Source organism: Misgurnus anguillicaudatus, chromosome 14 (assembly GCF_027580225.2).
Source record: "Misgurnus anguillicaudatus chromosome 14, ASM2758022v2, whole genome shotgun sequence".
NCBI lineage: Eukaryota > Metazoa > Chordata > Actinopteri > Cypriniformes > Cobitidae > Misgurnus > Misgurnus anguillicaudatus.
This window is the reverse complement of record NC_073350.2, coordinates 21,947,697-21,975,406: the sequence shown is the minus strand read 5'-3', so window position 1 is coordinate 21,975,406 and position 27,710 is coordinate 21,947,697. Positions and strand designations below refer to the sequence as shown.

At 38.7% G+C, this 27,710-nt stretch overlaps 2 protein-coding genes across 2 annotated transcripts; one reads left to right on the top strand and one right to left on the bottom strand.

The window, feature by feature from the left end:
- The first annotated feature begins 766 nt into the window (after positions 1-766).
- Positions 767-11,321, top strand: zhx3a (zinc fingers and homeoboxes 3a). Its single transcript, XM_055184562.2, has 3 exons — positions 767-1,096; positions 6,795-9,850; positions 10,215-11,321. The coding sequence occupies exons 2-3, from the start codon at positions 6,954-6,956 to the stop codon at positions 10,246-10,248; spliced, it is 2,931 nt and encodes a 976-aa protein (XP_055040537.2). The 5' UTR covers positions 767-1,096; positions 6,795-6,953; the 3' UTR covers positions 10,249-11,321.
- Positions 11,322-11,934: 613 nt separating this feature from the next.
- On the bottom strand, positions 11,935-27,361 carry top1a (DNA topoisomerase Ia). The gene is made up of 21 exons (XM_073876085.1): positions 27,203-27,361; positions 26,776-26,800; positions 22,710-22,806; positions 22,326-22,440; positions 22,126-22,172; positions 21,681-21,767; positions 21,375-21,456; positions 21,196-21,293; positions 20,883-20,998; positions 20,435-20,556; positions 20,235-20,357; positions 19,956-20,143; positions 19,735-19,877; positions 19,021-19,166; positions 18,567-18,752; positions 14,305-14,373; positions 14,113-14,227; positions 13,867-13,994; positions 13,650-13,744; positions 13,383-13,532; positions 11,935-13,301 (listed from the first exon to the last, which is right to left on the bottom strand). The coding sequence occupies exons 1-21, from the start codon at positions 27,233-27,235 to the stop codon at positions 13,199-13,201; spliced, it is 2,268 nt and encodes a 755-aa protein (XP_073732186.1). The 5' UTR covers positions 27,236-27,361; the 3' UTR covers positions 11,935-13,198.
- Between the last annotated feature and the right edge of the window lie 349 nt (positions 27,362-27,710).

Genomic DNA, 27,710 nt, shown 5'->3' with positions numbered 1-27,710 from the left:
AACCGTCTCGTAATGGACAGTGGGTGTTGTCTGGCTTTATCCAATCAGATTTATCTTTGCCTCTACTGTCACACACAAAAAAAGAAAAGCTACGTCTGTAGGTGTAATTGCCACTGTGGCGTAAGGGGGGAGCCCCTGGATAGCAAGTCCTCAACCACGTCCTGTGAAAATATAAAGAAACGAGGACTTTATGAAACAGTATATTTCATGTGCCCACGTATTATCACAAAACCTGTTGATAATAGACAGCACGGTGTTTGATCGGTTAAGTGTATAGCAGAAGTCTGTGTGTCTGTGTAAACTCGCAGATTTACTTTCACCTTATATGACCCTTTGGAGTTTCCTTACATGACCCTATATGAGTTTCCAAAACTAGAGACAGTGGTAAAAAGGGCGGATAAGGACACTCTTGTGTGTACACATTATCAGTTTAATACGAATGCTCATACATTTTACGTGGTCCACTGCAAAATATTTAAAAGCTTGCCATCGTGAATAATAATGACATATTGTAATCGGCTGCAGTCTTAGAAAGATATACTCCATCATTCTATTCCTATTTAATCATAACAACAATAAGCATTTCTTCCTCATTATATTGTTGTTACAAATATTTGCCCGTGCCATAGTAAGCACATGCTCCAGCAGGGTTTTTCCCCTCGTCCCTATACGACCTACTGACCGAAAGCACTGCTCCATATTCACGGCTATATTAGACATTTGCGCATGAGTCACTCCCTTCAGTGTGTCTGCTCAGTCCGTCCTAGAACAGAGAGGGGTAGGATCAGGATTTTGGGTTTGGGTGACGCGTTTTAATCACGTGCCCTTATTTGAGAGCGCCTGGCGTACATTTCTTTCCCTTCTCTCCACTCCAGCAGCGCCCATGTCAACCGGGCACACCATCAGCGTGCCACAAAGCGCTAGATGCTCCTGATCGCCGTGACCCGACAGGTTCACGTTAGTTCACAGGGTTCATCTGAGGAGAGGTCTCGGCCCCTCCTGTTCCCCGGAGACCTGGAGCGGAGCAAACCCTAAATGTTATTCATTTCTGTATCAATAACGGATTTCCATTCGCAGTCACCGACCCGACGAAAAGGTAGGGAACTTTGACTTTTGAAAGAAGTGAACGCGATTTATTCGGGCGACTCAAAAGTAGTTTTCGTAGCAGACGCGCGTGGCTTGTTATTTCACTCATATGCGGCGCGAGAAGTCGCCTCTATGTATAAAATGGCGACAGTAGATGGGAGTGCTTAGTTAAAATTTTTGGTAATAGTCAAAATATTCAGCGCACAGCCAAAGCGCCGCGCTACACTGCAACTCCCGAGAAACGTCTAGCCGGATGGAGGTTACTAGTGCCTCAATACGACGCGAAAGGGTTAACATACCAGTTTCTTACAGTTTGTTACTCAATGTTCTCGTCTGCTTCCAATTTGATTATTCGCACGCTACAACGTGCCTATGGGATGTTATTATACTATGTCTTTATCCGTGCCTCCCGCGTCACCTTGCTACTTTAAATAGGTTTTGTAACGGGGTCTCGGATTGATTGCGTTACACGGGCTGTTAGTTGTAAAACCGGCGGGGAAACGGAAATTATTGGCGCATAATCGATTTTCACAAGTGATCTTTACGATGAGGTGCTGGCGCAGATCTGAACAAGCACGCGCTATCAACTGTTAATGGGTACAGAATGTACTCAAAGTCGGATTTAACTCCGAACCGTAACCCTGCCTGTGATATTACACATTATAAATCATTGTTTGAAATAATAGGCGCTCACGGTGTTCTTTCTGAACTCTGCCACCTACCCTTTTAAATAATAATCACTTTATGGCAAGCGCACTACACTTTTGTTATGTAAATCATATATCAAGTTAACACGCAAGGTAAGGTTAAAAAAATGCATCTGACGTCTGGTGTCTGTAGGACGTAGTATGCATTTCTTTTGGGTGAAGGTCTATTCCCTGTGTGGCAATGAAGAATGTTATTTTCCTGATCTGCAGTGTTGTAATAAAGCAAGAGAAGATTGCCTTTCATCCAGATTTTCAACAATTAGTACAGTAAACTGACATTTAGTACGAAGTATAAACTAAATGAAATATAATCTGTCTGTAAATGCATGCACAATTTGCTTTTTACCGTAAAATTAAACAGAACCTAAAATGATGGCATAAAAAAGAGAGATGGCTTAAGTGTGGGGTACATATGATGATTTTCATTAAAAGCTGATGCTTTATGTAACATTCCTCAAATTAAAAGAGGATAACTGTCTGACTAATGCCAACTGGATTCATAAGCAAAATTACAAATATGGACTATTCATGCATTTCATTATGTCCTCAATCCATGCTTCAAAAGTGATTGATTCAGTTTTTGGTAATGATCACTGTGCATGTATAAAAAATAATGCTTTTCTGGGATGTCTGGCATTACCGTATTACATTTGTTAATTTAAAGTAATGCATTCACATAATAAATATAAATAAGTACCATAATAAGAGAATATCCCCCCAAAACTCTGGAAAGCCTTTATTAACCTCAGTACTTTTTAAAACAAACTTTTGGCTCAAAGTCGGACTGTCGCCAATACAAGTATTTCAGCTGCTCAGATGTGGTTTTCTATGGAGGAGCTGGCATTTGCCGAGCCCTGGCACTTGACTCAGTACAACTCATGGTGCTCCGCCATTTTTCTTTTTGTATCTAATGAGTGTGTCGCACCAGTGATCAAACTCAGCACATCAATGAGTATTTATCCTCATTTGCACAAGTATAAAGAACTAATTTCATTTGCGATTTTCGGTCATTTTCTGTGCCAGATTTATGTGCTTAAAGAACAGCAGAAGTAATTCTAAAAAAAAAAATACTGGCTTTTGTAAAATTCTGGGGTGCTCTTGTCTGGAAAAACCTGCCACGGACCGGAGAAAGGATGGCTCCTCATTTGTTTCCAATTTGTATACTGGCATAAACAAATAGCACAGTCAAATGAAATATTTGGAGTTTTGTCTCTTTTGGGCGGGAGGGGTACCAAAAATGTCCCCCAAGTGAGTGTGTTTTTTTTGGTAAAGAATAAAGGATTTAGTCCCCTCTGTGTGTTGTGGGCAAGGAAAGGGAAAGGAGAGGGGTTGCTATGGCAATGTTAACACATGAGTGGCAGCGCAGACTGGTCTCCCAAGAGTCCGTGCAGCAGTCACCGAGGTAAGGGGGGCCAAAGCGGGCACTTTGGATGGCACCAATCTTTCTGTAGTACTCGCATTAAGTCCATTGACTGGATTTAAACACAAACACAGCCTAGAAAAGCACCGGTGTTGGTGGCATTTCACTAATGAGTCACATCCTATAATGAAGGTGAACTGTAGGATGCCTCAGTGATGCTTCAGACACTACATAATTAATGTAGACGCACTGACACTGTCAGAGATATAGCACACAAACAGATCATCATCATACAATAACGGCATGTAGTTGCATGCCTATTTTATGTACTGGCACAACCATACAGGAATCGTTTCGATGGCGTGCGAGCATTGATGCTTCTGCATATGGATTCCTGCTCAGTGTCAGATTTCCCTTGTAAATGGGAGCAGGATTGTGTTGAATCGGTTGATAATGAAAAACTGTCTTCGCAACCTCTGATGACCTGCTTTTCTGCACTTAAGAGCTGAGAACTAGAAATATAATTATTACAGCATGTGTGTACTGACCTCCGTTATGGTTTCATGGCTTTAAACAAAAGTCACATTCATGACATGGAGCGGCACTATGAAAAAGCCTTTTTTTAAAGATGTTCATGCTAAGAATCTATTGATATCTTTACTGGCTTTTTCAGCTCGCTCCCACGTAATAAAGGACATCCAGTCTGAGAAATAAAAGAGTCAGCTGCAGAAGAGGACGTCATGGTGTGTCTGGGAGCACTGTGTATTTTGGGCAGTCATTTTAGCATTTTTTTTTTTTGAAATTCCTGAATGGTTGTCCTTTATTTAAAGGCAGCTGGCCATGTTGAAAAAATATATACACATGTACACCACATTGTTTAATTTGATCCGAAATGTATTTAGAGTCTGGTGAAATAGACGGTCAAGAAAATCCACTAAAGTTTTTGAGTTATTTAATCAGTACATATTGTAGTTATACAAATTTATTTTAATTTCAGTAAATTTGAAGATATTGAAATATACGGTAATAATTTTATTGTTATATTTAATGTTCCAGGCTCAAAGTAGACTATACATATGGTAGACACCCAGAATTATTGATATTTACGTAAAGAAACAAGAGGAAACGTGTGAACCACGCTGTAAATAATTATATTAAATCAACATATATTTTTATGTTACGTTGACTTAACAAATTAAGTTAAACAATTTCAACTTGTTTCATAAGTTATGTCAACTTATCACAAGACAAAACTTAAATTGTAGGTTTAATTAACTTGCAAAATCAAGTTGTTTTAGCTTCATGCTGCATTTGTTTTTTACAGCGCATAGATAAACTTTATCGTAAACCTTACAGCGTGAAGTGTAGCATGTGACAGAGTTTACAAAAATGAAGATTTAGGGGAGAAAGTGTGTGTGTGTACAAATCGCAGAGAGTTGAATGTGATACGGCATGGAAAATACAAACAATCACATTTTGAAACTAAGTACAAGAAATTGTATCTATTTGTATATTTTAGGCCCTTTTATCATACTAAAATACGTACAACCTCCTTTTTGATACAGTTTAGCTAAACAGGAATATATTTCTATTTCAGGAATTTAAAAAAAAATGTTTTAGCAGCGTATTCAGCTTGTAATAAAGGACATCCAGTCAGGAAAACTTTTCCCTTTCATCAATAATGAGAACAGAGGATCTTTTATCATGTCAGGCCTGCATTGTCAGCTCCCTGGTCTCACGTCGCATTTAACGTCACGCAATTAGCATCGCTATCTAAAATGTTTAGGCAGCCCGTCACAGCGGCAGACTTATTAAATGTCGCATGCATATAACGTGATAATATCGTTTTTAGCTGATGAAAGAGGTCAGAGAAATGTGACTGAAGGAGATCTATGTAGGTCACCGTTGTTTTGCTAATTTCGAGGCAAATCCGTTGCATGCCTTTACTCCACAGGTTGCTGAGATGAAAAGGCCTCCAGTTTCACCACTAAAGCTACAAAAGTATTGAGACACACAGTAGCAGGATAGACTTTTTTGTGTGAGACTGCTTCACCCCGGTGCTGAAACACGAGGCCTCTCGCCTCTCTTTCTGAGTTCCATTTTCAATAGCTCACTGTCTGGAAACCTCTTGTTCTGCGTCTAATCGCACGTCTCGGTTGCCAGATAAAGCATCCCATTCTTTGACGAGTGACCTGTTTTTTATATAACATTTTATGAAGTCCTGCTTGTGTGGTGCTTTAAGGCTTGGGTGGTTAAGTCGTATAGATATTAACGTATCTGTACTGGTTAACCTGCTTGTTAGCAGGTTGTTTACAAAGAGTAGATTTTCTGGTCTTTTTTAAAAGACAAAATATATGCATTTTACATTTTTTATTTTGTACATTACGTGTACATTAGTTACGAATATTGTCTGTATTGTTTTCATCCAAACGTTTTGCTTTTTATAGCAGGGGTTACCATCCATAGTCTGATGAAATCTGAGTATCATGGACTTATAAGCAGGCTGAACATACAGTAAATGCCCACGTCTGGATGCAGGGAAGCAGGATTACGGCATAAGATGCTAGTGACCTAGTTTTATTTTTTATTATTTATTTATTTATTTATTTATTTTTTCTGGCAGTAAGGCAGCCGTCATGAGAAATAAAGGAGTCCGTTTCAAAAGAGGACATCATGGTCGTGTCTGGGAGCACTGTGTATTTTGGGCAGTCACTCTGTGTTTTTTAATTCCTGAACGGTTTTATCCTTTATTTAAAAGGCAGCTGGCCGCATTGAAAAAAAATATATACACATGGACACCACATTGTTTTCATCCAAAATGTATTTGTAGTCTGATGAAAAAGAAGGTCGAGAAAATTTCGAGCTAAACCCGAAACAGAAGTCTGCGAGATTTAATCATTACCTTCTAGAGATGCGTAATGCATGGAAAAAATCAAGTATTATAGGATTTGATTTATTTACTGGCTCGTGTTTAGCTGAAATATTGAAACCGTTTAAATGAGATGAACTAAGATAATTCATGTGATCTGCCATCAGACGAAAAGGCTTTCAACAACACATACTTTATCTAAAGCTGTTTCTCTATGAGGATTTTGGAATATAGAAACGGTGACGACTTGTTTTATGTTCCAGACACATAAAATAGACAAGAAATGGCAAACTTAATAATCGTTACAAGATATTTACATGATTGTTAAAGCAGAACAGGCAGGAAAATGTGAACCATATATGAACTTTATCCTGAAATGGCCTCTTGCTGCCTGAAGTTTATAGCGTGTGTTTGGAGGAGTGTCGCAAGGAGAAGGGGTGTGTGTCTGTGTAAAACATGCTCAAATAACAGAGATGTGGGTAAAACGTGTCACATTTGAATACAGACAGTCCTATTTTTTTAAACTCTACTATATTTATAAGTGTAAACAGCATCAAAAAGATTTTATTTCAACCACAGTGAATTGATTTGGCAAGACTGTGTAAAGGGAAACAGATTTTTGTTATAATTTTAAGAAACATTTAACAGTAGTTGGTTAGAGCATATTAATATGTCAAATAAAATCTTTGTCGCTTTTAGGATAAATGGCATTTGGTTTTTCTATTTTACATCACATGTTTTTAAATCCAAACATCTTGTTTTCTGTCCATAGGTTCAGAGGGGGTTGTAACTGCACTCCCTTTTGCAATGGGAAGTCCTGATAGCTGAAAATTTCATTAATAGCTGGTTCATCACGGCTGGCTGATGACACCTCAGCTCCATAAAATTCCAGTATTTGTTTCCGACTCATCACTCTGCACAATCCTACGACATGGCCAGCAAAAGGAAATCTACGGTTCCATGTATGATTCCATCAAAAAGCAAGCACATGCGAGAGGACATCATACTGGGGTGCTTACCTGAGCTCCTACCCACAATACCTGAAGATAGCATTCTCAGTATCTCAAAAGGCGAGGATACGCAAAGATTCCACAATGTCTCGAAAACCAAGGCGAAGGCTTCGTGCTGGGAAAGGGGAACATACGGCTGCCCTCTGTGCTGCTTCAATTCCGGAGACTTGAATCTGTTTCTCAATCATATGGACAACTGTCACGTGGACTTTCATGCTCAACCAAACTTCTACTGCGTGTCATGCAAAGTCACAGCAGTGAAGTTTGAAGGTCTTGCTTTACATAACGCAAAATCACATCCTGAACTCCATACGGCGCACAGGAAAATATCACTTCAGGTCACCAAAAGAGATGGGGCGATTACAGTTGAGCAAACCTTGTTTACAGAAGAGGATTTCAATGAATCCGGCATATCCATTACCAAGACACCCATAATGAAAATGACCAAAGGGACACACAAAAAAATAGTTGTCTCCCACACCGTTGAGGTACAAAGAGCTGAACCTAAAAACAACAAGCCTGCAACTGTAACCAACGGCACCCTACCCCTATCGATATCACCACAACAAATCATCAGTGGCGCTGGTGCTCTCCAAATGCATAAAATCCCAAACATGTTCGGTACACCAGGGATGCATACCCGTGTCCCTCTGTGGAACTCTAATCCTTCATCACCTGATTCAAACGGTGATCTCCCAAAAGTCATGATTCCTCTAAGTAGTATCCCCACATATGATCCCGCTATGGACTTGAGTTGTTTCCTTAAAGCATCCTTTGGTAAGTTTCCTTACCCTACCAAAGCAGAGCTCTGCTACTTGACAGTCGTATCTGGCTTTCCAGAAGAACAGATCAAGCTTTGGTTCACAGCCCAAAGGCTGAAGCAAGGGATCAGCTGGTCTCCCGAAGAAATCGAAGACACACGTAGAAAGATGTTCAACACTGTATTCCAAGCTGCACCGAAAACGTCACAAAATCAGTCGCATCATCATATTTCCCAACACTGTGTTTCTGTCCACCCTGCATCTTCAAGCTATATACAACAGATACCAAAGGGAAGCGTTATGGGTTGGAAAGGAGGGGTCATAGTCAGTCAGCCTAGCGTGACCCAGGCCACATCCCTTCAGCAGCAGCCAGTGGTCCAGGCGCCACATGTAAATATCCATCATGCTGTCATCCCTAAGGAAACTGGAAATGAATTAGCTGAGAACTTTGCAAACAGAGTAGGTAGCATTACCGATCATGGACACACTGGAAAAAGTGAGACTGGCTGCAGTACTTCTAGCAAGAATAACGTTAGCTGCTTGCCGGTGGTCACTAAGAGCCAAAGCAGCGGTTACAATGAGGGCAGCATTATGAATCTGACTAACATTGTCAGAAAAATTGACTGTCACATAAATGACAGAAGCGCAAACTGCACCAGCAAATCTAATATCAGTTCAGCTTCCATTTATAGGCAACAAAAAGCATCCAGTAACACTAAAGAAAGCAGCCAGAGCAGCTTTGCCACCACCAGCAAACATAACAATGGAAGCACTTATAAAAGCACCAGCCACAGTACTATTTGCACTAAAAGGGATGGAAACATGTCAGACAACACCAGCAAAAAAAGCAACACTGACACTAGTGTTATTTGTAGCAGCAACATACAAACTGAAGAGTTTATATCACCCCTTACCCATAGCCTGATTTCCCAGCCTGGAAGTCTCAACGATCCATCCCTTAGAAAAGGCAAGTTATTGCCCGAGCTCCCGGGGACTCTGAAGCAAAGCTTTATCCATAACCCATTCCCAGAACAAAAGCAGGTTCAAGGTCTGCCTGGAAAGGAGGTCCACAATCAAGCGTTCGTTGTACGTACTTTTACAGACGGCCAATCTGCTTTAGGAGCACCGTTTAGTAAAAACTCCCTCCATTCTAACCCTACAACAAGTTTGTGCATTCAAGAGGAACCGAATCAACACTCCTCTCCATCCCTTTCTGCTCCCCAAGAGCAAACTTCTCCAAAAACCCTTCTGGGAACCCCTCAGGTTCAGTCCCCAGACTTTACTGCCACCCCTTTCAAGGATCCCAAGCACTTACCTGCCTTAGACAAAGACTCCAAGCTATCCAATTTTGATGCAGAACGATTGCACTCTAACAGAAACGTAACGCAAAAAGGTGAAGGAATGACGTTCGAACAGCACACGTTTTATAAGGCTGACAAAAACGCACTACATACCTTTACGAACGAGAACACTAACGAGACCGCTACCACACAAGGAATGTCGCTTTTACGACAATACGTACAAGACGTGGACCAATGGGATCGCAGCAGCTCATATCCTGAAGAGTCAAACATGAGCCCGATGAAGATAAATGTTATAGCATTGAACAAAGAAGAAAGGTTGTACAAGACCAACAGCATGCAGCTGATGAGCAAACTGTCGGAGAGCTGGGTCAACAACGGTGGTCCTAGCCATAACAATCAATCTTCAGAATGGCAGGAAAGCTTTCACCGTGTACCAGCAAAGGAACAAGCTGCTGAAGAGTGTATATCTGATAACACCGGACTGCGTCAACCGGACAACAAGGCTAACTTTCTGGAGTTCGAAAGTGAGCGAGTCAAATGTGATCTTCGATCAGAGCGGAAAAGTATTTTTCAGAGTCTGGACGCTGAAGCTCCGGTGCTGCCAATAAATAAAAAGTCAAAGGAAACTATGGAGGCATTAGACAAATCAACAGTCGGAGAACAAGATTACTGGGAGATCAAGCGCGAGGAGCATCAACAACCAATGGCCAACCAGACTTTAAGGGGGCATCAAGCTCAAGACAGTCAGTCGAGGTAATATCAATTTAGGCGTTTGGCAGACGCTTTTATCCAAAGTGACTTACAAATTGGAATTACTTACTCATTGGTAGACCATTTTTTCTGTACATTTTGGTCCATCAATGTTTGGCAAGTCATTGAAAGAAGAGAATAATATAGTATTTTATGATTATGTCCTTTATTTAAAAAGATATTTCTGGCTTTAGTGGAGGCAGATCTAATGAATTATAGATCTACTCAAAGTGTGTCCTAACGTGAATAAATGATGAAAATTGCATGTAAGTGCTAGACCCCGAAATCTCTTGCGGAGTAACGTTCACGGTGTAATTCCTGTTTCGCCGTGTTTGAGCTGGACTCACACATCTTTTTTGTTCTGCAGAGACTGTCTGAGAGGAGAGCTTCTGAAAGTTTAAGGATTTCACTCCTCGAGAGGAAGAGGCCGAGGATCCCGTATTCATCCAGAACATTACATTTCTTGTTTTCTTTAACTATGACAGCGGATGAGATTGTAACGTTTGCGACGGTCAATGGACTTGAGTTTTGGCAAAAAAGCCAATCCGGAGAGTAGCCGCTTTAAATGTAGGTCTGATTTGATTTACGGACATATAAATTCTGTGTAGGAAACTATGTTGTGTATGCTTGAAACTGCACTATTGAGGGTGTACTGGACGTTAGGAATGTCAGTTAGATATCGTGATACTTATTCATATTTCAAATAATCAGCACTTCTGCAATGCCTTGGGTTTTACCATATTCGTTGGGGCGTCCCAACCAACTTTTCTTTCTTTATGTCCAGTTCTCTACGGCTTATTTTTCCACACAACATCGAGCAGTTAGCGACAAATCGTGCACTATTACTCGCTTTAGTGGTGTCTGTCTGCACACAGAACAAATCGGCCAGACATTGCCTTAAAACATCACCTTCCTATTTCTATGACTGGCTGCACAAACAAGCTTATGTGTTAATGTGTGTATAAAATGGGGGTGTAGAATCCCAAAAGAACTGCTGCTATATCTTTGGAGGTGTTTTTATAAGCATTAACAAGACTATATGTGAAAAGCTTAAAAAAGAAACGAAATGTTAATTTATGGTGGAGAAAGTTTAAAACTGTGTGCTTACAATTCGAGGGATTTACAGTTCTCATAAACAGATGGAAAACATGCTCTGCCAACTGGATATTCCCTGTGTTTATAGATGAAGTCGGGCTACATATATAAATATATATACAGTATATATATATATACACATACGTTATGCATCATTTATATGCTGCTAAGTTCAGACCATCCAAAGTGAATAACAGGTGCTTTTCATCCCTTATTATTTGCATTTGTATTCAACGTGGTTTCTCTTTTAAAGATAATATCTGGACTTACAGTATTACCTTCCCTTCAAGTCCCATTGTGCAGGTCTGTCTAAAGAACACAGTGCACTGGAGTGTTATCCTTTCTACACATTAAAAATCTTTTGGTAATAAATGTCAAACTCCAAGTAGTCACATCTTGCATTTCACGGCAGTTGAAATACACAAAAAGCATATACCATTGAAGCTTTAAACGTACGGTAGATTCAGCCAACATTCAAGTACTAACACGTTGTGTGCTGCATGGTTAAATTCTTATGTGAAATGCATATCACACAGCACACACACACACACACATGAAATGATAAACACTTAAGTTTCACTAAGCTGATCCTTTCTATAAAGAGAAATGCAAAGACGGAAATGATCTCAAGGGAATGAATAATTTGAATATTTTCTTAGAGTCACAGTAAAGTCCCTGGTGCACTTTTCAAAAGGAATGAAACCTTGCCTAAGACTACAGCTTGGCTAATACATCATACAGCCTTTCCTTCCAAGACAAACAGGCCGGGTCTTTTCTTTTGCTCCCCCCCCCTTTGAGTTCTTCCTGAGGTCTGTTCTCAAAGCAAGACTCGGTTCTTATTTCACACGGTTCTGAGAACACAGGAAGTTCTTCAAGCCATTATTGTAAGTGGAACGCATCAAGTTTTAACAAAACCACACTCATCACCAACACCATTATGATATTTGGAAGATGAATTGCAAGAGATTTTAGCTCAATGAGACACAACACAGTTTTCGTTGTAAGATTATTTATTTTTAAATAATCTACAATTAAGGAATAAAAAGCAAAACAAAACACATGATCAGAGGTTATGGCATGAGCTCAATAAGTTGGAAAAGGTTACATGGCTGCCACTAACAACTTTTCTTTCCGGAGTGGAAAAACGAAAAGATTCCGTTAAAGTCCATGTTAAAATTATTTTATCCTTAATCTTGACACAATTACAAAATAAAACTGCTTAAAATCATAACACAGACTTGTTTTTGGCAATAGTTGAATTCCCTCACATACCCTTCAAAGAAAAAAAAATCCATCTTTGTCGATACGTCCTAACAGAGTGATATCTTCAAGTAACAGATACAGGAGTTTCTTTTTCTTATGGAAAACAGCCATTACACTTTTTAAGTTAAAACCAGATGGAGACACAAAGCTATGTAGACACAATCCGTAGGATACTGGAGACGAAGGGAAAAATATCGGTTCACATTTACACTGGAAACAAGACCCTGATATATAATATATATATATGCTGTAAAAAACGATTCACATTCTGCTTGTTCATGGAAATATAATCAAGATTGAAGCTGTAGTCCCCTCCGAGCATCCTACTTTCGATTACGGTTTACACGGATTTCCAACTCCAGTTTAAAAGCGAACAGTTCATGTAACTCACTCAAACACACAGCTTTTCATGGTAGCATTTCCCATAAAACATCACACCTGGTGTACACATTTCATCATCTAAAAAGGCGTGTGGGTGCACTTAATTTTGATTTTTTTTAAATCTTCTATTAAAATATAGAATCCATTATTAATACAGGAGGGCTAAAAATACAGCAAAACTAAAATGATACGATCCACAAAGCAATTTGTAAATGAATACAGTAGCTATAGGACCACACAGTTCATAGCGCAGACATCCTTGAGTCCCTGCGTCCAAAGTTGGGGATTGAGAGCGAGACGGTAAGTGTTCAAAAGGTCAAGCCACTGATTCTCCAGTTCCCGGCTCAAGACCACGCAACCTTGTAATGGACCCCCACGCTTCAATTTGTTTTTAAAAGACCGACCCAACAAAATTTACAAGATTACCAGTCAAAGCCTAAATCAGTCACCCAAATCATGACATTCAGGTCTCCCTCTCGACACAATGCTTGCTTCACATCTATTCCCTTGACAGGTTTACCACCTGCTGGAAATCGCTTAGACTAAAAGTATCTATTAAAAATAAAATAAAAAAGGATGGGGTGGAGGGAGAATTAAAATCACGAGCAGGATTTAAAATTCAAAGTCTTTGTCAGCCATGTCGATAGCCCAGGCAAATTTCTCACGCTGCGTTTTGTTGTAGATCTTTTCTATTGGAATTTCAAACTTCTTGCACCTGGAAAAGTCAAGTAAAAGAGAATGAGGACCAGAAATCCAACTAACTATCTTATTGCAAATCGAATGCAAGTTCTTGCACCAAGCTACTGAGATACGCGGGTCCAGGTAGTTGAGTTTGGAGGTACCCAGGGCAATCTGTTTGTTCTCCTCTCGATCAGTGGCCTGTACCTCCAACTTCATCAGCTGTTCCTCTGCCCTCTGCACAGCTTTCTTCTTGGTCTCCACAGTCCTGGGTTGCCAAAACAAATCAACATTAAAGCGGCATACAATCACATATGAACACACAATGAGCGTCAGAGGGCCAAATTCAATTGGGCGCCCTTCAAGCAAATATTTTGACACTCACTTCTTGGTTTTCTCATCTCTGCGTACTTTGGCGTCAGCCTTGGCACTTTTCAGTTCTCTTTTAGCGTCTGCAAGCTGTTCCTTCTTTGCGTCAATCTGGTTTTAATGAACAAGTGAATGCAGTAAAGACAAACATTTAGATGGTCCAGCAGTACTCAAACTAACAAACAAACAAAAAAAACTGCACAGAGATAGAGAATAAGGTCACAAATTCATACCTTTGTCTGAAGATTTTGCATGGACTTCTCAAACGTTTTGGGTGGTGCCCTCTGGTGGTTACATAGGATGGCTACTGCTCTGTTAGCCCGATTGTATGAGAGGATCTTCGCAGGAACGTTCTCTTCAGCTGAGTGAATATAAAAAAGGGAATTCATTAGGACACATTAAAGAATGTTAATAAAATAACCACGGCCATTTCTATAATGCACCCGATCGGTTTCTCACATGCATTGCATTACACTTACAGTTCGTGAGCTCTTTCAGCTGCTGCTGTAGCGTAATGGAGGCGTTGTAGGTACGGAACACTTTCGCCGTAAGGCCATCCATCAACTCCTGAAGATGCTTGTTCAAAATGGAGGTCTGGGGAGAAATTGTGGTGCACCTTAAAATTGTTGTTCTTATGTATTGCGAATTTGGCAAATTGACTAGTGCCTTACATTGAGGCGGTCGAAAAGGTCATCCTCTGGCTCCTTGTCCTCCATGAATAGCTGGAGATTCTTAAAAACCTGTAACAAATTCAATATAGGGTTTTATACAAAAGGCACAGCTGGCACGAGAATCTGTGAATCAATAAAGCTCAGGTATTGTCTTTACACAATGCACGGTAAACTGGTGATCGAGTTACTTATAATAGAGCCTTTCACAAAACCAAGGACACTTTTGTAACATTTTTAAAAAATAAAGTATTTCGCAAAACAGAAAAAAGGAGTAAAATAATACAAAACAAACAACAGGCAAATAATAATAAAAAACTTTTTTTATTGAAAAAAACAAACCAGCATGATTTGAATTTTCAATAGCATTTTGAAAATATTGACATGAAATAAATTGTTAATTTTGGGCGGGTTGTTTATAACCTGGTAACCCAAGTAAAACCGGAACAACTAATCGACAAAAATCGATCATGAAATTCGTTGTCATTAGTTGGTCTATGAAGTCACATCGCAGACACGCGTCCACTTCATACAGTGCAGGCTGTTTCTTTATACAGCAAGAACTTCACATTTATCAGGTGCTGACTATTATCGCATGACCAGTAGTGCTGAGCAATAATTTGCTAACGATAATTTTACCGATATAATTTCCCCTCGATAAAACAATAACGACAGTTCGATAGGTGAACGATAAGGTTTACGCACTGTGCATGGGTGATTCTCACGAAACCATTGAAACACCACGGCACTAATGATTTTAGCTTTAAAATGTGTAATATAGTAACATTAAAAAGCATCAGAATTAACACAATACTGTGTTCTACCTTGCACAATGTGTGATTTCAACATAAGAATTTATAATTGTATTTTATCTAATTTTCTGCTGAAATTCTCATTAACGCAATGTGTCCGGCTGTGTTTGAAGATGCGTCATGTTGTAATTTAATCAAATTAACACAAAAATATTAAGAAAAAAAATAAATGGATGTTTTGCTAGACTACTTTAGAGACAGAAAAAATATTTACTGAATATTCATGTATAATAATAATGAAGAAAAATTAGGAAAATGATGTGTCCATGCCTGATGTTCTCATCCTCCGCAACACTTTTTGAGAACAGTTTAAGCACACATACAGAATTTTAATAAAGTTTGATTTTGAGTGACCAAGCACATGGACCAGTTACTTCAAGATGGCTACCAGGTAAGATCTTTTTTTTTACAGTTAATTTGAAATATTGTCTAGTCAGAATGCTTACACGACATTTTGATTATCATTACCGCAACAGATGCTTATTAAATGTTAATTTAATTAATAGAAGCATAATACTTTGATTTTAAATGCATGTGCAAAATCTCCAAATTATGTTCTTTCAGGTTTGTCATGTCATTTTGAAAATATGTCAGTGTTGATGTTTTCTGACTGTTGCGGTAATGAGATTTTTTAGGACTAATTTTTAAAATTATGTTACAAAAAGTGTTAAATAATGAAATAATAAATAAAATATAATAAAATAAGTTTTTAAATCAATGTTCCCATTTACTCCAGACTTTGTTTTTCAATGTCTGGTGGGAAAAAAAGTAAATTTGAGCAATTTTTAAATTTTCATGCTTGACATTTTTAAAACCAAGTTTTCGTGAGAATCACCCGCATAATGTTGCGCAAGCACTTCCGGATGCGGCACGCGTTCTTGGTTTACAATCACAGTGTCGTGAAAGAGTGGAGTAAGATAAGGCAAGTTATTTATTTACTAGTAGAGCCCTATGATTTTTGCGATGCTGATGACGCGGACAGAATCACGGAATCCAAATGCGCGTAAACATTTTCCTTTAGTGTAAGGTTGGATTCGCAAACAGGGTTCGTCAAAGCCCGGAACACAGCAGACAAAATATGTACAGTATACTGTACTTTCTTTCAGCGCCCGCCTTGCGCGCGCACAGCTTTAAACGTATATTTACAGGACATTCACAAATTCAGGAAAGCTGAGGAAAAACAGCAGATCCACCACTGCAGTGAATATACTGTATGAGTAGTGCTGGGCGATAATTCGATAACTAGAAGTTTGCCGATATAAACTTTTCCGATAAACCAATAAGGACAGTTCGATAAGTGATCGATAATGTTTATGCACTGTGCGTAATGTTGCGCAAGCACTTCCGGATGCGGCACGCGCTTCTGTTTTACAATCAGAGTGTCAATTAGACTTGAGGGAGTGGAGTAACATGAGGCGAGTTATTCATAAGTAGAGCCCTATGATTTTCGCGATGCAGATAACGCGGACGGAATCACGGAATCCAAATGCGCGTAAACATTTTCCTTTTGTGTAATGTTGGACTCGCAAACAGGGTTTGTCAATGCCCGGACACAGCAGAAAATATGTACAGTATACTGTACTTCTTTCAGCGTTCGCCTTACGCGCGCACACGTCCGCACAGCTTTAAACGTATATTTACAGGACATTCACAAATTCAGGAAACTAAGGAAAACAGCAGATTCACCACTGCAGTGAATATACTGTATGAGTGTGCTGCGCTCCCACAGCAACGTGATGCTCTTGACATCCATTTATCAGCATGTATAGCTCATATATGTATAACACACGCGTGAACACTTTCTTGTATAAGTGAACATAAACAGCTGGATGTTACCCAGTATATTGAAACTTAAAGCAGTCTGTCTTGGGTCTTAAAGTGACAGTAGCCTGCTGCTTTCTGTGTCAGAAATGTGTTGGTTTTATAAATATATTTACATTTAATACAGATACCTGAACATTAAATGAAGATTTTAGTATTTGTATGCGTCATGTTCGGAATAAAAAGAAGTTTAAAACCATTATTAACGGTCTAGTTTTTACAAAGGTCATTCAGGAGCAAAAATCTGCCTTTAAATTTGACAGGAATAAAGATGTGTTATTTATCATGATAACTATCGATATCGACTGATATGGAAAACATTTTCTTGATAATTTTTTTGGCCATATCGCCCAGCCCTAACGAAAACAAAAAGCAAACCACTAGGCCAGGTCCTCTGCCTTTCGGCAGAGTTCTGAAGTAGGCTAATTTTAAACGGTTTCTGCAGGTTAGAGATGGAAGGATTTGGTTCATTAGTTGTTAGTATTCGGAATGTGAACAATCATTGGGATGCTTTGGACTAATTTTAAAGTCGCCATGAAACGGAAGTATCAATTGCCTAATTTTCCCCGTGGTGACGTGTATCCGAGTAAAACCGGCCTCTGAAATGAAATAAGGCAAGGCTGGATTTGAATTTGTCCATCGAGATCTGATTGGATCATTTTAAGTTGGGTTGTGTTGCTAATTGCAGCGATACTCTCCCGGACCACGCCCACCTGCCATACATTATGACCGGAAGTAAAAAGAGATCGTTTTTAGGAGGGAAGTAGATTTGCATTTTTGATTAAAGATTATGAGGGCACATGAATTTTAAAAAATTAATGAAGCTCACAGATAAATTATTTGTAAAAAAATACCACAATATTACAAAACAAATTACAGTTTTTTATTTTACTTATTGCAACTTTAAATAGCCACTAGGCTGGTTTAGATATGCACATCTGGCAACCCTGACAGGACAATGACAAAAGCGCAAACTAACGCTGCTTAATAAAGGTTTCATTTCATCCTTTAATATTTTAATGGGGTTTCATAAAATAATATGAACCTCAAACCAAGCATCCGTTTTAAAGTAAGGGGGAAATCCAGGTTTTTATTATTGCAATAACGCATGCGTATAAATTTCATATCATAATTGCTTATTTTGTTAATAACAAATAATGTTAATTCTCATCAAGGTCTAAAGTTGAAGATAATAAATTTTATTATTAAATTAATAGTTTATTAATAGGTGGCAAAAATTTCTTTACCAGCACATCCCTGAAGCTTTGTTTTATTTATATTTTGACATTTAAAGATGTTTTATATTTTCAAAGCTGCACAAACAAAAGATTATATTAGTAAAACTCTGTAGTAGTGTGTGGCTGTTGCACTTTTAAAAGTACACTTTTACTTGTGAATACCATCATTTAGTGCCTTATTTAGCTATATGCAAAAAATTATTCAATTACTAAAATTGAGGGAAAAAAATTCTAATAGCCAGATTAAACGATTATAAAAAATAAGCATTAGTTGCAGCCCTTAGCGCTTGCTTGACCAAGGCCATAATTCCCCAAATTAATTGCCTTCTGTTACACGAACACAAGCTACAGAATTCGGACATTGTAGTGGAACCAAGAAACACAATAATCTTACCCTCTTCTCCACTGGGACTTTGTTGTAGTATCTAATTGAGTCTTTACCAAGGAAGTCAAACTCCACCACATACTCCTGCCCATCCATCTCCGGATGCAGGCTTAGATGCTCCACTCTAAGTGAGCAGCAGCCCACCGTGTCAGCCGTCTCTCCTTCCTCTTTCTCATTACCTGCTCTCAGAGCCAGCTACACCACAAGGGAAATATAGACAAGATGCATAACACTGTTCTGCTTTGCAACTTCTGCTCCCGCTCAAAAAGATATTACCACACACAAAAACTACGGTAAACGTACGCCAACAGAGAAAGAAAATGGCTTTTAACCGGTCTGAGTGCTTTAAGTGCATTTTAAATGAGTAATACTGAATGAATTATCTCGGTAACTCATCACATGCTTTCAGGGTTATGGTCTTAACACTAGGGATGTTTTAAATATCGATCACACCAATACAAACCTTGTCAATGAAGTAAAGAGCAACAGCTCTCTGTCTGATCCTCATCTCTTTGGACTTCCAGTCCTCCCTGTATTGTGCGCGGATCCGTTCAACACACTTCTTCAACCGACGGGCCGTCTCATACTTCTGCCAATCCTTCTCTCCCTATGAGACATCATATTTAAATATGGTTAGACATCTGAGAGATGCGGCTTGTGGTGCATTCAAGCTACAGGGTTCCCACACCTTAGTTAACTTCAAATTCAAGGACCTTTCAAGGACTTTCCATGTCCAATACCCTGAAATTCTATGACTAAATGTGGGGACACATTTCAAGTAAGGGCAAAGTTACATCTGTAACAATTTATCCAAATTGGTAATACGTTCCCTTTCAAGGGAACTCGCGCTGCGTCACTGCGGTGACACTTTGGGGACGCCTTCAGTAGTAAGTGCATCTGAATGTGTATATCAAATTCAACCAATGGTGAGGCTTAACGACACAGGAGCCAGGAAGTATATCGCTATCTGAAATATTGCAGAAGATGGCGTTACAGGGACACAGGAAGTATGGCAAAGGAGACGCAGCGTCTCGTTCCCTTCACAGGTAATAATAGTTACATACGTAACCATAGACGTTTTCATGTGTCAAACTCATTTTAAGGACCAGTGGGAACCCTGAAGCCATACAATTTTTGACACCAACAAGACCCTGTTAACATGTGTTCAGGTCTCCCTTGATTCTTGAGCTGGGATTCAGCATGATGTATTTGATGGAGCCTTGGATGTTCTCAGTCCAGGACACCAGCCACGTCACCTTGTTATCATGACGCACTTCCTTCCACTTGGTTCCAGGAGGTGGTTTAGGATGTTTTGAATCCCTATGATAAAAATCAAAGATTAGAAATGAGTTTCCTCTCCATCAGATGGTGCGATGGGCACTAATGGACGCTCCGTACTTGCTGCAGTTAACGATAACATCCTCGGGTCGGATCCGACGCTTCAGCATGCCCATCTTCGGATGGTCACCTCTTCCTCGGAACAAGCCCGGAGGCTCAATGCGGAAGTTGGCAATGCGCTCTTTGTGATTGTCCATGAGACAAAACCCATACTCTTGAAGAACACGCTCATTTTCCTCTTTAATTTTCTGGAGAGAGAAAGGACCACGCAAGTTTGAATAACACACCATGTAAACATTTTACTAATGCACATTTTAGAGCATAGATATGCAGTTATACCAGTTTCTCTTCTTTAGTCATGGACTTCCTGGCTTCGGATTGAGCTTTGAAATATTCACTCATTTCAGTGAAGTCGCACTTGTTCAGGTCCGTGATTTTTGATTTCTCTTCAGACGTCATTTCCTAAAACAGCACGCAAGGTTAACAAAAGCTGGAGATGAGTTACGTTAAGACAAAAGACAACACCAAAAAAACATTACCTTCCTCCAGTCTTTGAAGAAGTTTTTCCGAAATATGTCCTTGGTGGTGTACTCGTGGTCCAACATCTTTGCAAAAAACGTTGCCACCTCTTCTGCATCAGGACTGAGCTTCATAGGCTTCCCTGTTGAGAGACAACACCACAAAAAGCATGTTTATTGTGCTTTAGTAGTTGTCATTAAAGCCTCAATGTCTGAAAAAAAGTCCCAACATCGATTGGTAAAAAACTCTTAGTAGAGAAACCTAAATTTTTTCCATTAATCTGTTCGAGACAGACAGTGCATGTGTGTTCAACAGAGCAGAAAGCTGTTTAAAATATTTGAGCTTAGGTTTATACAAAATAAAGATTTAACCACCCAACATCTGCTTCTCTAATAGTTTTGATGCCAGTCCAATCAGAATAAAGCACAATGCCCGAGTTGCAGTTCGCCCCATCTCGTACATACGTACCATCGTAATAGAATTTGACTTTGCTGGGTAACGGTTCGTAGGGTGGAGCAAAGACAGGACCTTTGTGTTCCAGAAACCTCCATTTTGAACCATCTGTGTACCTCTCTTCCTCCCACCTAAACGCAATGAAGGCACAACAGATGGAAGATAAGCAAACCAGCGCACAAACACACAAAGCCGTCCCGCAAAGAACAGGAACAGCAAGGGCGTTTGTGATTTGCAACATGTCCCCAAATAAATCAAAACAGACTTGAGTTCACTCATCTAGTAGTCAGCCTACAATTACTTGACCATCAGAGGCTGTGAGACTAACCATTTCCACTTCTCTTCCGGCTCCTTCTTTGCTTTTTTCTTGCCATCTGTGGCAACTTCTCCTTTTTTGTCTTTTGTCTTCTTTTTGGGCTTAACGTCCTATGGTGACAACGTAACAAAAAATCCCGATTATTAATTTGAAAGGAAAAATAATAACCCGACTAGAGTTCATCCACATACCTCCTCTTCCTGTTTCCTTTTCTTTGCCTTCTTTTCACTTCTATCATCCTCGGTTTTAATTTTTTTGGGCTTGAACTCGGCCCTGAAGGAAAGATCAAGAAAAACAAGGCCTGTCTAAACAAACGTCTGGCAACCGCGTACGGTTCAATTTCAATCCCCATATAACCATTGTCTTATTTGCTCTAAAGCTTCACAAACAACATTTTGAACAAAAGACAGATTAGTGGCTCAATGCGTGACAGCAGATGATTGTACGTTTTTTTGTAATAAGATTCAGGGTGGCCCGTGAAAGCAATGTAAACTCACTCATCATCGTCGCGCTCTCTCTTCAGGGATTTTTCGTGTTTGGGTGAGTGGTAGAAGTCATTCTCAGGTTCAGATTTAATGTAAGGACTGTTAAAAAAAAAAAAAAAAGAGAGAAATTCCTTGTCATTTAATCTAAACTCCTAAATTGTCTCAAGATAAATTCATGTTTCAGATTACTCCATGATGGGTTTAGATTACAACTTAAAGGGGACATCATGAAAACAGTTTTCTTGATCTTGTAAGATAAAGAGTTCATTGTACTATGGAAAAATGCTGTAACGTTTAGTACTTGCTCCCCAGGCCAAACAGACCATTTACCAAAATTAAGCTGCAGAAACGGCCCGTTCTGAAACATTAACATATAACCGGCGCCATTCATTAGTCAATGTTTATTTGGTTTTCAATAACTTAATCGTCACCCATTACAATGACGGTTCGCACTTACCTTGCAAATCCATTCTCCTTTTCTTTTTTGGGCTTGCCGTCAAGAGACTTTTGCAGAATGAAATGGGAATGAGAAAAAGGTCAATAACAGCACTCTATATTGTGCGAATCACAAAAGACTATTTACAACTCCTCCAGACCTAGAGGGTTTAGCGCAGATAAAACTATAGCAATGTGAAAAAACAAGAGGAATCTGCCCACCCTTTCCTCCTTTTTCTTCTCTTTGTGTTTGTCCTTCTGCTTGTCTGAGGATCCATCTTTGAGCTTTAGTCTCTCTTTATCTTTGTGCTTTTTTTCAGAGGAGTCCCTGTGATCGCTGCCAAAATGCAATAAAACATGCCGTGATCTAATTGCCACAATGGTGTAGTCCATCAACAAAATCGGCTCCAAATAGATGATAGTGTTTACAAAGGAAGTTGGCAGTAAAGCCAACATTCCTTCCTATGGTCTGAAACGCTTCAGGCCACGCCCTGCTTATCAAACACACCCCATAACATCAAAAGTGAGCTATTAACTGGCTATATATCTGGTAGGAAGACACGGTTATGACTAAGAGCCCTAAGACAGAAAATGGTGTAGTCATACCTGTTGCTGTACTTTGATTTCTCACGTTCTTTGTCTTTCTTGTGGTCCTTGTGTTTGTGTTCTTTGTCCTTGTATTTATCTTTGTGTTTATGAGAATCTGCCAAAAAGAAATTAAAGAATATGTAGCACATTTGAGGGAAAAAACACCTGGCATCTTTATTAGCACATCAAGATTTAACTCCGAAAGAAAGCCAACATATCTTAATAAAATTAAAGATCGGTTCGAACTGACTAGCACAATACTGGAAACAACAAGCTCGGTCTGCTTGCACCCCAGTGCAAAACCCATTTGAGATCGGCCTGTGGGAACCTGCCAAACTACGAAGACCATTTACAGACAACTGGTTTGAAGTACAGCATGACACATTTTCAGTCGTCCTAGTCTGACCCACTGCAGACACAGTCACACCTTGTAGTGTTTGGCACTTTAGCTCGAAAATCGTCCATATTATACTCGCGCTCAGCTATGTATGGTGTTTAGAGAGGCCTCGTTTTTTGCAGGGTTCAGCTAAGCATATTTACTAAGGACTGCCATTGCTTTCGGAAAAGTGTAGGTTGTTAAGGTAGATTGGATTACGAGAGGGCCAGAGGTATACCACTGATACTAAAGCGGTAAGAAAGAGGTGTTTTATAACAGGCCTTTAGCAAAACGATCTCCTATTCTGTTGAGGTCCAAAAGAACTAAGGAATTGTAAGGGGGATTGGAATTTAAACTAGCCCAAATGTCATCCTTTAAGACCAAGAGAAACCTCGTGTTACTTAATGCATTCAAGAAATACCTGTGAGGACATTGGTGTTTAGTAAACATGCAAAATCCTGCATGAACCCTTATTCTTTCAAAAATGCATTACAGATAATGTGTAATTCAGTTTTCCAACTATTTTTCAAATACAACTCACTACATGCATTATTTTACATGGGGGGAAAACATTCCCATGAAAAATCACTTTAGTACAGCATTTCACTATGTTCATTTCACCCTTCATCCAAACACGTGCACAATCTCTAGTCTAGATAGAGAAAACTTTGGTGAATTGTACCCTCTAGTGGTCAAGTTCATTATATATGTTGTATATATACACATCTTAATCATAAACCAGGAAAATACTCAAGTTACTGTTTTAATATAAAAACATAAAAATATTAAGCACAAGGGTGCATCGTGATGGGCAAGCATTAAAAATTTAAAAGTTTTTTAAAAAAAAATTTATGGTTATTTTACATATAGTTATCAGACAACATTATACATAAAAAAATAGGATCTAACCAACCTACCCATGCCGTCAGTGGGTCAGAAACATTACCAGTTAAATGATAATTATTATGTCTCCTGGGTGTAAAAGTAGTACACTTCCATAATGTACTTAAAGTGCTCGATTTTCCCAAACAAATTTTGTAGTTAATATACTAAAAATTCTCCTTTAGTACTTTAGGATGTTCTTAAGATTATCCAAGTGTTGTACTTGTGCTAATTTATTAGGACCCCATGAATATGAACTAAAATGTGCTTTTAACATACTATCTCTGTATTAAAAAAAGTATTTAGTAGTTAACACTTTTTTATACAAAAATAGGTTCAAGACAACAAGTGGTACCCAAATACATTTTTAGCACATTTTAGTTTATATTCATGGTGTCTCAAAATAGACCAGACAATATGTTCTCCTAAAAAATACTAAAGAATTTTTAGTATATCAAGTACAAAATTAGCATGTGAAAATAAAGCACCAAGTATGTGAAAATAGAGCACCAAGTACATTATGGAAGTGTACTTTTTTTAGCTGAGCTGTGGTCATATTTACTTGTCGCAGGAACGTAAATACAGTTTAGTAGAATTATCACATTTACTATGGGCCGGTATAAGATTCTGGCGGTATGATAACCTTTAGCAAAAATACCACGGTTTCACGGTGTTGCTGTATTGCCATTGATTGCAACACCAATTTTTTTTTAAAAGCCAGGTAAAAATAAAGCCTTTAATTATAATATGCTTTCAAAAATATAAATAATGTTTTCATAATGTATATCATACCTTGGAGACGGTATCACAAAACATTTTAGTGGTTTTAAAACCTTGACTGTTTAAAATCTCGGTATACCTTGAAACCGGCCCAGGTCTAATACATTCATACACTTTCTGTAAAAAAGGTCTATTCCATCGTAGGGATAAGCTATTTTATTAAAATTATCAATTATTATTATTACTATTATTATTATTATTATTATTATTATTATTATTATTATTGAGCTTCATATCCAACTAATTATGATATGTAATTAAGAAGCAAACATAGTAAAAGCATGGGTAATTAATAAAAGAGATTCATTACACCCACACCTCAACATGCACATGGATACTTAGTTAAATATTAAACTGCCCATTTGTATAATACATGCAAGGAGAAATTGACGACAGGCCATTGAATTATAAAAAATAATGCACACCCAAGGTGGAAACGCAATATGAGGCGAAGCGAAGTGTGATTTATTTTCAAATAATACAAGTATAAGCAATTATTCCGCTTATACCACCATTATCACAGACATTGCTAAGACAATGCTCTGGTAGTTATTTTAAGAAATTTGACAGGTCAGGTGTGCGTTTACTGAAAAATAATGCATATCCGTGGAATATTTCTCAATTAGAATAAAAGCATTCAACAACCCAGTGGTATAATCTGTATTAATGTATACAAGGGGTCTCCAACCTTTTTGTGAGCAAGGGCTACCACAATGGATAAAACAATCTGGAGGCTACTTATTGATATAGTCTATGCAAAACTTTTAAGTTTTACTTGATTTTATTTTACTTGTTGATATGTTTAGTATTGTTTTAAAATGTTAACATACGTAATATAAAAAAAGTTATAAATATTAAAATTGAGACTATTAATAGAATCTGCTTTGGCGGGCACCTCACAGACTCCACGTTGGAGACCCCTAATGTATACATAGGCTCGCAGTTAGTAGGCAGTAGATGCATGTGCACAGCCATGTGCTACACATCCAAAGTGCAATACATTAAGTGTGGTCTTGTGAAAGAAAAAAAAATCATCCATTTGTCCACAATAGAAATATGATAAAAAAATAATATTTTTTTATTTTAGAGACATTACCTTTATAATCTTAAGTGAAAAAGAAAACAATACAATAGTATCAATACAATACGTGTCAGGTGCTTAACTGCATGCCAAAGTTTTTTTAAAAACATTGAAGAAATATGAAATAAATAAATAAATAAATAACACCTAACACTTCATATTGCTCTATAAGTGATAATTCATTAAACATGCTTAAATGTCACTCACAGTGTAAACAATTACTTGAACAACACTTCATGGTTGAACTGAACTGGTAAACTGCAGTGTGTGATGACAAAGATATAGTGCTTTCCATCCAGTAAAAGCCCACAAACACGGGCTTATGTTAGTTTTAATCAAATCCAGTTTCAATTTGTTTTGTGTGAATTTTTATATTTTACACACACTATAAAATAAGTTTAAAGAGAGTGGAGGCCTTCACAATCCATATAATGTTTAATTAAACGTGTATTTAATCAAAACGCATTAAATTATCATATTAGATGCTGCGTGTTTATTTTAATGCGTGGATTCAAAACAGGTCACACGCGTTTCTCACTCCTTTACCTCCATAATCACGTCGATGTGCACTTAACGTTCACCACACTCAGAGACCGCTAGACACAGAAAAAGAAAATGGCGCAGAGACTAAGTCCTCAACCCCCAAACCCTCACTTTCACGAGCCTTTAACGACCATTATACTCACTCGATCAACGATCAAACCACGTAAACGGGCTAAAAATTTCTCTCTCTTTCAAAATCGCCCTTTCTTGGTCACTAAAAGGCAAAATAAGTATGATTTTAAAGGGCTCAATGTGAACAATAGGCGCTTGTCAGAGAGCGAGAAGGGACTTAGTCTCTGGGACGCCATTTCTGTCCTTACAACTAACTGGTCGCCAAGCAAGATACTGGACGACCAGGATAGATACATAAACAACAAAATTGTGCTTTATAATAATGTAGTGATTTGTCAAGACCCACTCACCATTATATCTGGATCCCGAGTCGATCTGCGGAACAAACGGGTGTATAAGTTAATGTTAAATCGTGCCATGTCAATAGGCTGCTAACTTTCAACTTGATGCTAGTCGGAGCGTTAGCACTCAAGCTAGCAAGCCTGGTAGTACAATAGCGTTTAAATACCACCGCTGCGGAGCACAGGGCCTTGTATAAAGTTTTTATTCGTTAAATTAAGCATTCGTTGGGCAATGTTAATGTAAGAAAAATGACAAAGGACAACGCGAGCTGACAATATAAAATTACTACATTCAAAGCCGACTTCTTCTGCATGTTAGCCTAGCATGCTGGGGAAAAACTGCCGCTGCGGATGGAATTTAAACAGCCAAGCTAATGACTACAAACCATCAAGAAAGAAAAATATCACTGACAACGATAAATCGCAAACACATTACCTGGGAATCGTTGTGGGAATGGTCCCCACTCATTTCTAGGGGTCTTATGATTAAAATAAAACAGTTAAAATCTTGTTTAAGTAAAACGCCGGCGAAGAGCTGTGGGCAGAATGAAGAAAGACACAGTTGTGTAACAGACCAAGCCCGAAATTTAAAGTACTGCGCATGTCAAACGTGTTTAAAAGGATGAAAAGGCGTTATTCCCGCCTCTGGCTCCTCCCACATGGCGTGCCCGTACAGCTCCGCTACGTACCGTCACCACCACCAACAGCCACGTGGTGCCACTGATAAGAGAGGCTTGCTGGAATAAGTAGAAAACTTTATCATAACCATTAGTAATAAAGAATGGCTCACCTGGTTATATATCAATTAAAATACACTTGATTACAATCCTCTAAAGTTAAGTGGCCAATCCACTGATAGGCCTATAAAGTGTTGATATGAGTCTTCCACGTGTGAGCCAAGAAATAACTAGCTATTAGAAATACCTATTCCTACACCTACTGAG